Source organism: Amborella trichopoda, chromosome 2 (genome assembly GCF_054954075.1).
Source record: "Amborella trichopoda isolate Santa Cruz 75 chromosome 2, AtrichopodaSantaCruz75HAP2 v2.0, whole genome shotgun sequence".
NCBI classification, from domain to species: domain Eukaryota; kingdom Viridiplantae; phylum Streptophyta; class Magnoliopsida; order Amborellales; family Amborellaceae; genus Amborella; species Amborella trichopoda.
Window position 1 is genome coordinate 62,656,545 of NC_142337.1, and position 18,076 is coordinate 62,674,620.

Sequence of the window (18,076 nt, forward strand, 5' to 3'; positions counted from 1 at the left end):
TCCCGCCCCATGACATGGTTCGGATGCCATTAGATAGAGGTTACGAAGCATAAAATATAAAGGGCTTTCATGTTTGGTATGAGGCTTCGGTGGAAGACGAAGTTGAAAGGAAGAACAAACATCCTATAATACATGGGTTTTAAATGCATCAAGGAGAGAGATTGTATGTTTTTTAAATACATCAACAAGAGAGAGGCTACTTAAAAGAGGGAGAGAGGAACTAGGTCTTAAATGCATTTACAGGGGGGAGAGAGATCAATACATCAATGGAAGAAACAGAACCTGCAGTTTCTCAAATGCTTTTATGTGAGAGAGAGATTGCATATATTTTAGACTAAAAAGTTCATATAAGGTTGCAATTTTAAAATGCACCTAAAAAATCCATCGAAAATTGTTATTTTTAATGTTGAAAAACTCTATGATTGATCTTCTCGACATCGAGATGTATGACTATGAAAAATAAAAAGATTTTGAGTCTCAAAAATAGTGCATCTTACAACATATTATCTACACCGTCCATTTTCAAGAATTTCATATGTTTATATATCTAATTGATTTTAACCATTTTTAAAATTTAAAATTTTATAATTAGATATAAAAATAGATTTTGAGATAATCCTAAAAACATTTTACATCAAAATTATATACCATGATAAAATTTGAAGGTGCACCTTAGTTGGATTATTTAAAGTTGCAACCTAATGAAAACCGCACCCTATTTTAAATACATCAATGAGAGAGAGAGATTGTGTCTTTTAAATACATTTATGAGAGATATTATTTAAAAAATATCTCCGTACACTTTGTTTTTAAGTTTCATTTTTATATAGACCCAAGGTCTCAAAACATATTTGACTCTATAAAAATCCCATGTATTATATCTTCTAACCCTTGGATTACCCACTTTGACCCATCTTTATAGACTAAACATATGTGAAAAAGATCGTACCTTTTTAAATCCCATTCTCTCTCGTGTTTTTCCCTAAATTTCTCTTTTCCCCGGTGATTCTCTCCAAACCTCTCTTTCTCTATCTATTAACGCCTTTCTCCAAATCTCTCTCCTAACCACCATTATGTGAAAAAAAATCTCAAATCTCTCTTCAAACCACCGCTTTGTGAAAAAAAAGTTCAACATAGAAAGAGAAATGAGGGGTTTAAAAAGGTATATCTTTTAAGATTTGTTTGGATTAAAAAGATAAGATTAAAGTGATAAAATTGATCCAGACCACCATGTGAAAAAAAAAAGTTAGAACAACAAAGAAAGAGAGATAAGAGGTTTAAAAATGCATAATTTTTTAAGATTTGTTTGGGCTAAAAAGCTAAGATTAAAATGGTAAAATTGATCCAAAAGGTTAAAAGATATAATATATGAGATCTCTTTCCCGTCAAATATGCTTTTGAAGCTTTGGGTCTGAAAAATAAAACCTAAAAACAGAGTGAACAGAAATATTCTCTTTTTTAAATACATCAACAAGAGAGAGATTATGCCTTTTTAAGATAAATACCCAAAACAAAAAGGAGGGCAACACAACACAACACACGAGGGAAAAAAGAGAGCTCTCCATGCGACAAAAGAAGTATAGAATATAGCTGATTAAGATAAAGAGATTATTTACTCTTCATCTTCTCTCCATCCTAATTCTTTAATCTCTTTGTAATTATTTTTTCCTCTAAAATCTGGTTTTACATGGCAAGCAACTAGGATTTCACTTTGAAATTTTTTATTTAAATATGAAATAGCTAGAATTTAGGTTTTTTCAAAAAAGAATTCTTGATTACTTTTTCCCTCTGAAATTAGGTTTTACATGAAATTAGGATTTTACCTTAAAATTTTTTGAATAAATATGAAATAGTTAGAATTGAGCTTCTCATCTTAAATTACATAATTTGATTAATATAATTTACAAATTAACATAATTTGCTTCTACAATACACGTGCAACGCACATCAATTTGGCCAGTAAATACTAAAAAAGAAAACAAATGTCAAAAAGGAAAAAATTAAACAAACCAGTGAAATTTTTTCAAAAATAAACAAACCATCTAGTTAAAGGACCATATTGCATGATCCCACCTTATCCTAATTAATTCATGCCTGCTACGATTCCCTACTTCTTCATTCTACTCTATCAAGGATCATACCCCCAATCCGACATAATGGAGATCAACAAATCATAGCTCAAGCATTGTCCTTCGAGCAGACGAACTGTTCATCTCCACCACGTATCTTATTGAGTAGTGGATGCCACACATCAGTACAGATAGCTTTACAACAGTTTTCCAGTTCCGGATAGTGGGTACTAATGCCCATATCCAAACAGTAACATCTGCTCTTCTGGAAAACTGTTCCCGATAGTGGGTACTAATGCCCAGATCCAAACAGCAACATCTGATCTTCTTTTTATTTTCCCGACAATTTCAAATGCAGGAAGATTCATGCATTACGGATGCAGAGGGTAAGACAAAAATTTCAATCTATAAAAAAGCTGCCAAAATGACCCTCACTTTTCTTGTCTTCAGGTGCCTAAATTACATAAAAGCTCTTAAAGAGCTTAATGTAATAGAAATTTAATAAAAAAACAATTTGAGACAATTTATACAACGTGACAACCTTACTTCTCGAACTAAGGTTGCAGCTAGGTTTTACAATGGTATAAATCTTACAGTTTTTCGGAAAATATTTCATATTTTAACATCATCATAAAAAACATGTCAAATTTACACAGCCTAACTAAAAGAACCAACATAAAACACCGAAACCTTACTTCTACAAATAAGATTATTACTTCTACAAGTAAGATTACTGCCTGCCTTATATGATAGGGACCTAGATTTGATTGAGAAAACCCGTATCTTATTTGAAAATCAACCGTGAGCATTACTGATTTGAACTTTTAAGTGAACTCCCTTTAATTTCTTGACCTATGCAAAAAAAACATACAAGCTTGGAAAGACTTATTTCTAGTACACCTTGATGTTTCATGTTTTAGAAGAAATATAAATTTCGTCTACCCAGGGGCGAACAACAGCCGTTGGATTGCCCACGGGTATGAGGCCTGAGCACATTTTCAACGTGGATTGTTCACCATCTCGCACTCTATCTCTCTGTAATATTTGGGAGAATCCTTGAGCCAAATGCAACATCCACACGGCTCTTTCAAGACTAAATTTCTTCTCTATAACAAGAAAAATACATCTTACCTACACCATGTTAGTGACGTCAAAGTGCGAAGCCTAGCCAGGCATTCAAAAAGGGAAGTACAAATAACCAAGTCCATTCAGATCGATGTATCAAATCCGCATAAGATGGCTGACATGCTTTCTTCAATTCAACATGGTGAAATGAATGCATTGCCCAAACTCATTCCCTGCAAAGATGCGAAAAGTAACATAATTATACCACTGATAAAAAAAGATAATATAAATAAGTAGTTGTTTACAGGCAATTTACAGAGTGAAATGCAGAGAGGATGCCATTATTGCAGTAAGACAATGGTAATTTTCCTGACATTCTGAGTCTTGGATGAGCAGAACAGTATGTTCTATGATGATATCTATTAGACTAACAAGCATTGCAATATTACAACTTAAAACTGCTAGAAGACTAAAGAATAAGATCATAACGTTATATTTGACAAAAAGTTCAGAGATGGGTATTTACTACTAAAACTAATGCTTAATTTTTTTAGGGTAAGTGCAATAAATGAATGGGACAGTTCCTCTCGGAAGCAACTGAAGACTGATAGTAGTCTCAGAAATCATCTGATTTATTCTCCAAATTATTAAGACGTCCAAGATTCTTCTGCAATTACAACCATGGGCAACTTCTAAGTGAAAACCAAAATAAATTATGAAATTCCACTTGCAAAATACCATGGTGACCATCATGGTTATATGTGGCACAATCTAAGAAAATACACTTCATCCGTTTCTATCCAAATGAATAATAGGTCTCATCTCGACATTCTGAAAATAAATATGGCGGAGGACAGTTCTTGTCAAGCCAGGATCATATGAGCATTAGAAAGAGTCAGTGAAGATAATAAATTCCAACTTTATCGATATGGTACGTAGATGAAGTGAATACATTTGTTACCAAAGTGGAGCAATGAAGATGATGGAAACTAGCCAAATGATCCATAGAAGCATAAAGCAGAAAAGCTACGCCAATGACAGGGGATTTGCTTATAGAGATAAAATCAGTAATAGTGGAACCAGCTGACCGAGAACATGCAGAGTCTATAATGATATAACATTGATCACAGCAATAACAAAATGTTCATTTTTAGATAAGAATTGTTCCATGACTAATTCAATTAACTCTAATATGAGAGTAGTTACTATAGCTCAGGCAAGGATATAGAAACACTAAACATGTTGAGAACTTGGGAATAAAACAATTCCTAGGCAATGTTCCAAGAATAGTTAAAACCAGTAAATAGAAATTGTTTTCAACTCAGAAGAACTCTCCAAGTCAACATGACTCGGATAGTTGTCACATTTTATATACGAAAAACCCGGATATGCCCATGCTTGAGCATATACAATACTTTTTGTGTTCACATTCTTTTGTGCCTTTCACAATAAATCAAACTTCCTGAGTTTTTGGGAGCCAACTGTTAAACTCAGCAAATCAACTCTGTTTCAGCAGAGAGTGTTGACCACTGAGCTCGAACTTAACCCTGGTTGAAACACAATGGACTAAGCCAGAGATCAGGTCTCGAGATTAATCGTCAATGGATCATCTGTGCAGAGGGAAATAATTAGGAAGGGAGTTCCAAGAAGAACTCATGGGCGGTGGCCCGTTTTTGTGTACTCATGAAATGACAGGAGAGTTTCTAGCTTTCATTAACAAGAAGAGGATAACTCTGATAATAAAGCAGAAGTAGACTCTATAAACTGTGGAGTTCAACAAGTTACTAATTTATGTGCCCAAATTATGAATTGAAGGTGACATGAAGTTGTGATGGACCTCTTAAAACATATAAGCTCCATGGCACCTCCAAAACGTTTATTTTATATTCATAAGGGCCTAAAGAAAGTGTCATCGTAGCATACCACATCTCAAGAGAAGCCAATTGCGTATCTGACCATCTAACCTCAAGGGGCCTGAGGGATCATGCTTCAAGAACAAGGACTCTGGTCGGGACTCACTAGTATCTCGCAAGCCTGAGTCAGGTCTGACAGACTCTTGGCCAAGTCCAAATAAAAATAAATAATTTAAAATACCGGAAACCAGCCAAATTAGGGCAGTTCCCATATGTTTGGCTCCGGAATCTGCGCGGTATCGAGCCCGACTGACTCGGGTGAATCCGAGTGGACTTGTCCCCAGCACTGATAATAATTGTAGATGCAACCCTTCTTGATAGAACCATATTGCTACTTTTTGGGGGCACAAATGATCTACCAACACAATTTTTTAAAAGTTCCTTGGGCTCATTAAGGTTACAATGCTATAAGCCCTGACATCACGTGCGTTGTGTAAAGTGTAAATCACTTTCTTTTCCAATGCTGATCGGGCTATCTAGATTGCCAAGATCCCTCGTAGAAAAGTAACAGCTGTTTTTTAACAACTATCGATTGACTAGCATAACGAGAAAAAGCCTTCAATTTCTTTCCAATTTTTTAACTTTTCAGGGATTCAGACAATGGATGATCTGACTGCATTATGCTCAAACCACCAGGTCAAAGAAAAAAACCAAGCCTTCAATTCTAAAAGGAAGAAATTAAATGGCATACATGCAAACGTTTCAACAAAGAATACTAATGCTCTCTGCATAAGACCACTCAACAAGAAGAAACTAACTGAAGAAGCTTGAACTACTCAGGATGCAAAAATCCAAAGCAAACAGCAATACTCATACATCTCATGGTTTAGACTATGCCTTAGAACAGTGACAGTTTGTCCCAAGCCATACCTAGGATGTGGCCTTCCATGGAGCCCAAACCCCCCAGTTTGCTTAAGCATTCAATGTATATACTTTAGAATGCAGCGTGCATGCCTGCACTCAATATAAGTGTCCTTCGATGGTCATATCTTTTCATTGGACCAAAAAACATATATTTTATAATTTGTATTTAATTTTAGACCACCTCCACTGTACACACAAACACAAACACAAGAAGGAAAAGGAACCTGTTAATCTTTTTCTAAAACTAAGGGTTGGTGCAGTGTAAACTAATAGCAAAAATTGGAGAGCGGGAAGGGGGGGGGAGGGGGGGGGGGGTAGTAAAACATCTTGTAAAATTTAAAATAAAATATCAGAAAGAATTAAGACAAAATAATGTTTATATATTCATAATGGCATTAAAACACGTTATAAGGACATTCATAACAATCATATCTGACCTCAGGTCCTCAACATATTTGTGCATAGAATTAAATATAAATTAGTGTAAAATTCAAATATACATAATTTAAAAAGGTAAATATGTATCCCAAAGAATCAGATAGTGATATGAGTGTGAATAATGGTGTCATTTTTATTATGAGTCTTTCGCAACAAATGCCTCAAAATGACCCCATGATAGCGAAATAAGTAGCAAAGACTACCAAAGAAGGCTCCATCAAATGAGGATCAAATTTGAGAAACATATGCTCCAATGTCTAAAGCCCCTCAAGCCGAGGGAACATGCCCTAAAACCGAAACAGCATGAAGAGCTAAGTGTGATTGAGAGGAAGTTTAAAGCCTTGATCAAAATTTTCTACTAGTTAGCATTTTGGACACATGTGATTTTTGAATTAACAAGGCCACAAGATCAAGCCCATCAGGCTTGCCAAACTGCCTTCTCAATCATAGAGACCAGTCATAAACCTATCTGACAATGTCCACAAAAACCGAAATCACAAAGTTTCCATTTTGAGCTTCCTTGATAGACAGGGTGTGAAGACCCCCACCATGCCAGCATGTGACCAGATATTCAGAAATCAGAACTAGGGAACCTCCATGCAGCTTGCGAGCATTGAGCTTTTACACTTGGGTGTTCAAATATTGAAATCAAATGAAAGCTTAAATCGACTGTCAAACACGTACTGAGATTGCACTCATCCAGGCAACAACATTTGTGACTCACAGGCGTGTATAATTACTTTTTAGCATATGTTACAGATTACATGGTATCAAATGTGATATGCATGTACAGGGTGAAGCACCTAAAGGCAATATGGATCATTTTGAAGCATAATCTCTTGCATCCTATGCAAGCAAGACCTTGGCCAAGCACCTGCATGCCTCATAACTCTCTAGAATTCCTACCACCACACTTCCAAGGAATATACACTAAAACTGAAGAAAACTGAACATATCAAAGAACATGTTATCTTTATCGAACTAAGTACTGATCCGGCCCCAAGGTGGCAAGAAAATCACAATGAGATGGATTGTGGATAACAAGTGCAAACAAAATCAAGCAAACATAAATACTTGCACAATAATACCAAGCAACAAAAATTGGCGCTAGTAGTGGGAAAAGAGGCTTGATACCCAGTTAAAGACACCAAAACTTAGTTTACAAAGCCTAAACAATGTGCCTATAGAACCATAACTTGACATCTAAATGCAAATGCCATGAGTCATGGACACAATACTAACACCAACCAACCACTTAGAAATGTGAAGGCCACCTTTCAAAAATTTGATCGAGTCCTTGAGATAAGCACAACTAATTAATTGAAGAAAACTGTGTTAGTTAAGCTCCATATGACCCTCCAGATATCTTTTCTTTTATTTTATAATTTAAAACTTCCATTTCTTTTATCAGTAATCTAGAAACTCCAAGATTGAAAAGATAAAATGTGTCCATTGCATTGAAAAAAAAAAAGGAAAAAAAAAAAGTGACACCTTTAGGTTCAAACATTCATATCTTGAACATGATGGTAAGCCTACATATATCTCTTAGTATTGATAAGGATCCATGTGTCAAAATAATCAAACCATAAATTAGAATTATCTTCAAGGAGTAAGACTGTGGATCTTACATAAGCTCCATTTAAAAATTCTAAACATCAGCTAAGCCTATTTCCAGTAGAATTTTGCATTTATAAACTTAAACCTCTGATTATGAATTCCTAGAATCTAAACATCAGCTAATCCTATTTCCAGCAGAATTTCGCATTTATATAACCTCTTACTATGCATTCCTAGAATGCACATATCTGTGCATTGAAGGTTACTGTCCCCAAATTGAGAGAATTTTAGAATTTCAACTCAATCACCTTTATTTCTTCTTCTTGTCTGAACCAAAACAAACAACAATTTAGTGCAAGTTTTGAACTTTTTTAAAATGTTTCTAACAAGCAATTCATCACAATTGGAGTTCAGGGGCATGTATTAATAGTAAATTCCTAACTAATTCATTGCTCCAGCAATTCCGAAATTGCCAAGTCCAGATTAGAGCATAATCTGTTGATTTAGAACGACAAAAAGGCACAAATGGAAAGCCAAAATTAAAATAAAACAAAATAAAAATAGAAGACCCTAGTGAATATCTTCCAAACAAATCTTATATCCTCATCAGAACAAAATTCAAAATTGATACACCTGCGGGAAAATGATTTAAAACATGAATAAGAAAAAGTAATGAATATAGGTCCCATACATAACCAAACTTACTGCTTGTGATATTAACTTTGACATGGATATTTACCATTTAATCAGAGATCCAAACAGGAAATGCTGCATGATGGGCACCTTCTCGAGCACTTCAGCTTTGTACATCTTTAGCATGCCACTGTTAACCTTGTTCCAATTAGGCACCCCGCTGATATCATCGATCATAGGTGAGTGCTCAGCCAATATTCCTTTCTTAACTTTCTTCACAAAAGCAACACAAGAGAGATACATGTACTCATGAGAGAAGTTATCCAATATATCCTGGTTATGAATGGATTTAGGCTTCATATACTTGTGATCAATCAACTGAGAGGACCCAAAAATAAATGGTAAGAAATGGTAGTCATCAAGGCCCCAAACTCCATGAGACCCCGCTGGTTCAAGACAGTACACAAGCTGTAACATCCTCATCAACTCAAGGTATTTCACAAAAACCCTAGAAACCACAGCCTGGTAATCCTCCTCTGTAATCAACCCTAAACGAGCAAGGCAATAAAGCCAGGCCGCAAAATTGGTCTCATGGCCAGTTCCATAATCAATCCTCTGAGAATTCCCAAAGCTATCAAGAAAGTAAGAGAAGATCTCCATTGAAGCTTCACTCAAATTTTCAGGAAGAATCCTAAGCATGAATTCCTCGCTCTGAGACAATCGAAGCTGCCAATCCCTGAAAGCCAAGTTCCCATACCTTGAGGATTGCTGAACAGGAGGGATTTCATCGACCCAATCAATCATTTCTTGGAGAATCGAGCCAATGGTTTTTATGGTTTCAGATTCAGGGCAAGGATCAGATATCTTGTGGCCCCTGATCGACTCACTTAGGGCAACAACGAACCCTAAAAAGTTGCAGCCTGAGAAAGAAGAATGGAATTTTGTAATATCTTCAGGTGAATGGATTTTCTTTGTTGGGGTTTGAAAATCGTAAGGGGGTTGAGCAATGGGGACTTTTTGGGATTGAGGTACAGGAGCAAGAAGAACGGCTTGGGTGTTTGGAGGAGAGAGAAGAGCAGGAGCTCTAATGGGTCTGTAATTCATAGGTGGAGAGGAGCCCCAAGAACCAGTAGGGGGGCAGCCGCATGGTTTTGAAGTAGGGTTTTCTAGAGAGAGAGTGGGTTCCTCGCATTCCGAATGCTGATTTTTCTCCGGGGTCTGGTCTCGTAGATGATCCGCCATTTTTGAGAGAGAGAATACACTTGCGCGCTACCAGCCTTCCATCCGCGTAGAGAGAGAGAGAGAGAGAGGAAGAGAGGGGCAGGAAGGGTCTTAATGTTTACCGCCAAAGAGAGAAGGAAGGCTTAAAAGGCAACCGCCATGGACGCAGACCATATAACTATGGGCTATAGAAATACAGTGTACCGAAAGATAGGCAAACGAGGCGAGTCATTTTTTTCTTCTTTTTTCTTACTCTTTATTTAAAAGCAATTTCAGTATTTGTTTGTTTTTTTAATCCACGAGTGGGCTGATGATGAATTAACGGAAAGTTCTCAATTTATAGCGGGAAAGGTTTATAGGCTTCTCCTATGGCATAGAAGTTCTATCCACTCTCTACTTCTCATTTATTTTGATTAAGAGAGGCATTTACTATTTGATTTTAGATTTGACATTTTAAAACTTTTTATTTTTATTTTTTTTATAAAAATTATATAAATATAGAATTTGACAAGTGTCATTTTTTCATTGGAACGTATCTATAAAAAATATTAAAAATTATTTTTCAATAAAATATAATGACTAAAATACTTCTTAAAACTTTTAAAGATATTTTGGTCATTTTATTTTTTTGAAAATAATTTTTAGATTTTTTGCTAGTGTGAGTTTAATAGAGGAATTGATGTCCAAAATTTGGTGTCAAAATAATTTATAGAATAAAATTAAAATAAAATAGGGTAGAGACGTGACATTGTGATTAGAGCAATCTTAGCCCTCCATTCAGAATGAATGGTTATATAAAGGGAAGGATAGAACTTCTATGCTGTATAGGAAGCATATAAAGCTTGTCCATTTATAATTAGGATTCAAAAATACTTTTTTTTAGTTTATATTTTATATCTTGATCTCAATTGCGAGATTGTGTATTGTATTTTATTTTATTTTATTTTTCTTCTGTAAATTCTTTTAACCTTTCATTTTGGTGCCCATACTCCTTATAGTGCACATGTGAAAATTATAAAACAATAGAATCGAATAAATAAAAAGAAAAATATTTCTAAAAATTCCAATGAAATAAAAAATCAAGTGCAAATTACAAGTGATACTTGAACGTAAAGTATAAAAATATATAAAATGGTTTTAAACCCTTATCATCATCATCAAACTCTTATCCCTCTTATTTAGTGATAGCTACATGATTTTTGTTCTACCGTTCAGTAGGGTGGATCATTCATCCCATGCACACGTGCTAGATAAACTTAATATATATATATATATATATATATATATGAGGATTTCAGGGCAACCGATTCCCCTTCTAAATCAATTTAGAGTTTTAGGTGGCAAGGGCTCATGAAAGAAATTTGACATGGCTCTAATTTAATTGTTAAGAGCCTCGGCTCTATATAAACTTTTTCTTTTTTTTTATTGTCATTTTTTACCATTATATTTCCATATTATTGGCAACAAAGTCATAATCACCCACCATTAGATTTGAAGCCGTTTTGATTTGTCTTTTAATAGCTAAAGATGACTGAGTTTTTAATGTATACGATCCTTAATACGCTCAAACGGATAGGGCTTAAAGTATCTCCAACAGACCCATACCAAAACCCGTGTCAGGATACCCGACGGGTCCCAAGTCGGGTCTGGGTACCCCTAGTTTCTATGGCCGTTATTGGATGTATAGTCCTTAGTCGTATTAGAATGGTAGGGTGCCCCTGCTATCTCCACCGTGAAACCAAGTTAGACAGTTGAGATTTTTACGTGGTCCAGCAATTAATATAGATTATCCTTATTATGAGTGAGGTTTGCATAAGGTTGCAACTTAATATTCAAAGTAATTTTAACAATTAATATAGATTATCCTTACTTTTTATGAGTGAGGTTTGCATAAGGTTGCAACCTTACTTTTTATGAGTGAGGTTTGCATAAGGTTGCAACTTAATATTCAAAGTGTGGTGCACCTGCAAATTTTATTACAAGATGCAATTTTAGTGTTGAAATTTTTAGGATACCTCAAAAATCTATTCTCATTTTTAATTATAAAATTTTAAATTTCAACAAATAGTATGTTTCCGATAAATCTATAAACATACAAAAATCTAAACAATGGATGGTCTAGATAATGTGTTGCAAGATGCACTACTTTTGAGACTTTGTTTTTTTTTCCATATCCATGTATCTCAATATCAAGATGATCAATTAGATGATTTTCCAACATCAAAATAGGCTTTTTGGAGAGATTTTTGAGGATTAGATGATTTTCCAGCTTTTTGGTTAGATTTTCGAGGTTACAACTTAATTCTACAATTTAAGGAATTATATATCTTGAAATTTAACCTCTTGACTTAGCTTGTAGTCCCTCAATTATTGGCTCTACGGTCTACCCAGTCCATTGATAGATTAGATAAAAGAGTTCCTTAGCTTAAAAAGGATAGAGAGAATTAATATATATATATATATATATATATATATATATATATATATTCCACCAAGGAGTAACTAGAAAAGAAATAAAATTTTGAGCCACCTTCAAATAAAGAGACAAAAAGTATCCATAACATGCAAATATCTCTCACACAAAACATCCCAGAAATGCCCTACACATTGGCATCCTTTTTATTCCTCTCTCGTTTATTCATAACATGCAAAACTTTCTCACTCAAAACATCCCACAAATGCCCTAAACATTGTCATTCTTTTTATCCCTCTTTCCTTTCCTTCGTCTCCCACTCATTTTATCTTTTGAATTATGCAAGAAACAGAAAAACCTTCATCTATCCAGGAATAATTTAATCTGGATATACCATTTTCTTTGTCACTCCACCATCTATAACAAATTCTTGGCCTGTAATAAACCCGGCACGATTTGAATCAGCCAAAAATAGGCACATTTCTGCTATATCTTCCGGCACGCCCACCCTGCCAACCGGATGCCAAACGTGATCTTCTGGCCTCAAAATTTGACGCCCTTTAGGGTCAGTGTTTATCCAACCAGGCAAGACAGCATTCACTCGGATCTTCCCTGCCCAAGTCACGGCCTGCAATAAAGTCTTGCCAATTAAGACTAGTCCTTACTAAATATTAGCAATAATCCATATATTATAATAAAAATCATATGGTAATCATCATAGAGTTCATTCAAGCATACTTGGTCCTTAGAAACAAATCAAAGAAACTAAACAAAAACACCCCGTAAAAGTTTAGCATCATCAACCAATTTATGGTTTTGACTTCTTGAGACATGATTCTTAGCCACCCAAGAAAAAACATGTTCTATTTGGCATCAATTCAGTTATCACTCACATTGTTTAGTTTCCTTGACCAGGAAAACTATCTTAATTCACACATCTTAGTATGTGTCGTGCTTTTAAAAAATTGTCATGGGAATTGCATGATTCAGTATAACGCTTACAATAATTATGATACTGATGAATCAACAATTCTCAGAGGCCATTATTTTGACACCATAAGTGGGGAGATATACACTACAAGTAAATGTGGACAAATTTATGTTCTGATGACGTGAGATATTGAATCACCAATGAGTGTACTATTATGTTTTTTGATGAAGTGATGCCAAAGTCATAGAAACATGATAATTTTCTTGTAAGAAATCCCAACGAGACAATAATTTTGCAGGAGCAGCCCCCTTTTTTACTTTTTGATAAGCAAAAAAGCTGACCAACTTGCGCGTCACTAGATAGCATTGTAATCTAAGTAGGATAAGAAACTGTTTCAACAGTACATTTAATGCCAGAACTTTTGTAGAAATTAGCAGCAGTAGAAATAAACATAGAAGAAAATCCTGTGCTGCACAATGAATTGATTTGATTTAAAAAGGCATCATAAAACTAGCAGAATTGCTGACGCATATATTTGGGGCACAATGCATATTAACGAGTAAAAAACGAGATATATGTGGATGTCTTTTGTGCCGACAAATGGTGCAAGAGAACCACAAGTGCAATAGCTTAATAGCCATCAGTTACAATGACAGGGTCCAATAGTGGCCAGATAGATAAAGTTAACAGGAGTATAATCTGAGCACCAACCTGTGAATGTGTAAGGCCGCACAACCCTGCCTTCGAGGCTGTGTAGGCTTCTGTATGTGGTTCACTTTGTAATGCCCTTGTGCTAGAGATGTGGATTATGCTAGAACCGCAAGGCATATAAGGAGAAACATAATGTGACATGAAGAATGCACCATTGAGGTTAACAGATATTGTTCGAGCAAATGCTTTCAATTTTTCTTCCACTCCATCCATGAAGACACGTGTTTGAGCTGCACTTTCAGCAGTGTTAAACAAGTTAGCAATCAAACTATTAGCCAATTTAGTTGAGCTCCTAAAATAAAATCCATCAAATTTAATATGCTTGAAATACAAAGTGAGGAGTTAATACGCGTCATTTTTCGGCATTCATATTTGCACAAAAAACCAAATCAAAGCATATAGGCAAGAATTGAAAGATGAATCAACATTTTGTTAATGAAAGCTCTGAACTTGAAAATTAGTAATTAGTTGATTACAGCATACAGGGACATAAGTAAGGTTTTACACCATAGTGCTATCCTTACCTGCCCTCTGATATAAAGAAATTGATGCTCATGCAGCTACAATGATAAAATGGAAAACAAATATCTTAATGGGTCACATACTCCATTGCTAGTTTGCATTCAGCATGTTGAGAGTGTACCTTCATTTCTATTTGATAGCCCCTAATGCAGGCAAAATACATTCATGCCTGTAGTTATCGCAGCAATCCACATTAATTGCCCAAGTGCAATTTCTTACTAACTCCTAGACTCATCTACTTGTTTTGCTTCAACAAAAGAGTACTGTGATTCCTTATAACGACAACAGGGTTCCTAGTCTTTTACTGGCAGATTCTAGCTGATCCATGGTAGCAAAGAGTGCTTGAACTTTGTAGCTCGTCATCTTACATACCTACACTTCTATGCCCAGAACACTAAAATTCACCTTTTGGAAAACAATAAGATATCTTAGAAAAGGTGAACAGTTATTCATGTTGACAGCCGAGTTGTGCAACCAGTTAAAAAGTAGCTTATACACTTTGCTATATGTCTTTTATAGCAATCCATGATTATACTTTTCAGGGGAAAAAAATAGGAACATAGGTTTGCAGGATTATTCAAGAGAAAACTCAATTCAGAAACCATATATGAATAGAAAACTAGATACCTGCATTGTTAATTAAAACATGAATCTTGCCACCAAGCCACTGAACTGCTTCCTTAGTTGCATCCCTAACTTGGAATTCATCACTGATGTCAGCTTTAATGAAATGGAAAACATCTGATTGAAACTGTGGCAATGATGCATTTGTATGTCCCGTATCAACTTCAAGGTCGTTAATATCCACACCAACAACTTTATAACCCTGCATAAAATGCGTATGGTGAAGAATGGAAATGGGAAGAGCTGGTTAAAGTACATATGAAGATGTGTACTTTCCGTAACATCTGAATTAACAATTCTTGCCCAAATTAAAGAAAATTGGACACAGCACTGTGAAGACTGCAACATGCATTTGAGGTTCCACATAGCTCTCCTTACTAGATCTCAGTCCAATAATTTTAACCAAGACCATTGCAGTTAGCTTGCCATTTTCATGGCCACTTTAATCGAAGTGGATTGGCCATTCATTCAAATATTTACAAAACATTTATGGATTAGCCTTAGAGTCACCGTATTCCAACAAAATCAGAGTAGCTAATATCTGAAATGGAGTTCCAGAGACTCACTATATTTGTGATTGTAAATTGTAGTGTTGAATGGATGCTTTTATGAAACACAAAAACAAGTCTACAATAAAACTGCCACCAAATTTTCAATTCCAGAGGAGAACCCTCTATAGAAAATGTGGTGGTGAAGACAAAATTCTAATCACCAACATATTATAATAGATATCGCACATGCTGAACATAAAGTAGTCAAAGTTAGGATTGGGGCTTGGGCTTGGGCTTGCTTGGTTAAGATACTGACAATTGCAGTATTATGTTCCAAGTTCGAATCTTACCACTGAATAACCGAAAAAAAAATGCAATCAACTTCATAGCAACCTAGAGTACACAAGAACAAGACATAAAAAGCTCATTTATTTTCCTAACTCAAAAGAAACAAAAGCACATTCAGTTTCACTTCCAATTTAGAAAAATAGGGCCTGTTTGGATGACAATTAACCCCTTTTTTTTTCTTTTTTTTTGAGAATGTTGGATGACAATTAACTTCATCAGAAATTTATCTTATCTAAAATTAATATATTCTGGATAATACTATTTGTTAACTGCTTAGTATATAATATCTTGTATTATATATAATATTATTTAATTATTTAACATTCTCAGAGATTTCCAGATATTTTTAACTATTTCTGGCTAAAATTATGTGATTTCCACGAATTACTTTGAATAAAGTAAAAAAAAAACTTTTGAAAAAGAATAATGCCTCTAAGTTTATGTGAGATAACTTTATGATGGATGCCACCAAACAACACATAGTTCATTATCAGGATTAATTTTAAATACTGATTATTAATGATAACTACTAACAAATACATCTAAAATCTAGGATTAATTTTAAATGTGTGCAGTTTGCATACGGATGCATCCGTAGGTGTAGAGGTAAGGTGCACCTTCAAATTTTATCATGGTATATAATTTTGATGTAAAATGTTCTTAGGACTATCTCAAAATCTATTTTTATATCTAATTATAAAAATTTAAATTTCAAAAATGGTTAAAATCAAGTAGATCTATAAACATATGAAAATCCTGAAAATGGATGGTGTAGATAATATGTTGTAAAATACACTATTTCTTATACTTAAAATATTTTTCTTTTCCATAGTCATACATCTCTATGTCGAGATGATCAATCAACGGGTTTTTCAATATTAAAACTGCCTTTTCCGATGGATTCTTGAGGGGCATCCGTAGTTCTACATTATAAGGTAGCATCCTTATATAAACTCTTTCCATTTTAAAAAGTGAATTATTTGTGATAACGAGTACATCCAAAAAAAACCCAGATCATTAAAAGTTCCAAAAGAATGATGCTCACCAACCTGCTCGAGAAAGGATTTGACAAGGCATCGACCTATTCCACATGATGCAGAAACGCCTGTGACTATGGCATTTTTTAGGCCACTATTCTTAATGGTAGATGCCATAGAAATAGCCTGCAACGATGAACTACTCGTTTGCATGATTCCTCTTTTCAAACCAATGCCTTTGAGCCCAATAAACTCTTGAATCTACAACACCCTTTCATGAATTCCAACCTTTTGAATCTACAACACCCTTTCATGAATTCCAACCTTTCTCTCCCTGAAAGTTGCAGACACAGGATTTGCCATTAGAGCTCAAACCCAGTAACGAATTAGGATTAAAAAACTCAAGCCCAATAAAGAAATTGCCCTAAAAAATTCAAACCCAATAAAGAACAGTTCGACATAAAAACTCAAACCCAATAAAGAAGAGTTCGACATAAAAACTCAAACCCAATAAACATCAATGATTAAAAATGCATTCGAATGATCTGACGAATTGAAATGGCGACATCTTCTTCTGCTGGCAAATCTTCGTTTTTAGAAAAAATAATGCTGGTTAGTATATATCCATGGTAATTAGATCCCTTGCCCTAATTACAAATTGTTTGAAGTTACATGAAACTTAAAGCGAAGATACTTCTCTCCATGGAAGAACCTTTATTAGTGATAACTTCTTACAAGCTCAAATCAGGGAAGTTAAGGGAGAGAGAGAGAGATCAGGGCAGTGAAGAATGAAGCGAGAGAGAGAGAGAGAGAGAGGAGAGAGAATACCTGGTTGTGAAGAGAGAAAAAGTGCCTATGAGAAACGAGAAGTGGCGAATCTATAGTGGTTAATGTTCATGTTCTAACTCTAATTATAACATTCTAATTATTTAAGGTTGCAACCTTAAACAATCCAATTAAGGTGTACCTCCAAAATTTATTATAATATGTAAATTTGATGTAAAGTATTTTTAATATTATTTAAAATCTATTTTTATATCTAATTATAAAATTTTAAACTTCAAAAATAGGTCAAATCAAGTAAATCTATAAATATATATTGAATCTTGAAAATAGACGGTCTAGATAATGTGTTGTAAGATACACTATTTGTGGGATTCATAATCTTTTCTTTTTTTTTCATGTTCACACATCTCGATGTCGAGATGATGTATTAGAAGATTTTCAACATTCAAACAATCTTCTCCGATGGATTTTTTAGGCGTATATGTAATTCTATATTTCAAAGTTGCAACTCTA

At 34.6% G+C, this 18,076-nt stretch overlaps 2 protein-coding genes across 7 annotated transcripts; both read right to left on the reverse strand.

The window, feature by feature from the left end:
* Positions 1-3,154: 3,154 nt before the first annotated feature.
* On the reverse strand, positions 3,155-9,839 carry LOC18445274 (phosphotyrosyl phosphatase activator (PTPA) family protein). The gene is made up of 2 exons (XM_006855413.4): positions 8,646-9,839; positions 3,155-3,367 (listed from the first exon to the last, which is right to left on the reverse strand). The coding sequence occupies exons 1-2, from the start codon at positions 9,779-9,781 to the stop codon at positions 3,361-3,363; spliced, it is 1,143 nt and encodes a 380-aa protein (XP_006855475.3). The 5' UTR covers positions 9,782-9,839; the 3' UTR covers positions 3,155-3,360.
* Positions 9,840-12,270: 2,431 nt separating this feature from the next.
* On the reverse strand, positions 12,271-17,693 carry LOC18445277 (uncharacterized). Of its 6 annotated transcripts, none has more exons than XM_088859339.1 (5): positions 17,606-17,693; positions 16,850-17,111; positions 14,965-15,163; positions 13,816-14,045; positions 12,271-12,801 (listed from the first exon to the last, which is right to left on the reverse strand). In XM_088859339.1, exons 2-5 carry the CDS (start codon positions 16,988-16,990, stop codon positions 12,553-12,555), a joined length of 819 nt encoding a protein of 272 aa, XP_088715465.1. In that variant the 5' UTR covers positions 16,991-17,111; positions 17,606-17,693; the 3' UTR covers positions 12,271-12,552. The 6 variants fall into 6 exon arrangements, with proteins under 6 accessions (XP_088715465.1, XP_020529705.1, XP_088715466.1 ...); XM_020674046.2 differs by having other exon boundaries at positions 17,490-17,607; XM_088859340.1 differs by lacking the exon at positions 17,606-17,693 and adding an exon at positions 17,450-17,601.
* Between the last annotated feature and the right edge of the window lie 383 nt (positions 17,694-18,076).

Coding starts and splice junctions, on each gene's coding strand:
- LOC18445274 (XM_006855413.4), bottom strand. CDS start 9,781: ATGGCGGATCATCTACGAGACCAGACCCCGGAGAAAAATCAGCATTCG.
- LOC18445277 (XM_088859339.1), bottom strand. CDS start 16,990: ATGCAAACGAGTAGTTCATCGTTGCAGGCTATTTCTATGGCATCTACC. Junction 15,164..16,849: donor TCAAATCCTTTCTCGAGCAG/GTTGGTGAGCAT, acceptor CATTTTATGCAG/GGTTATAAAGTTGTTGGTGT. Junction 14,046..14,964: donor TGTTTTAATTAACAATGCAG/GTATCTAGTTTT, acceptor CTGAAAGTGCAG/CTCAAACACGTGTCTTCATG.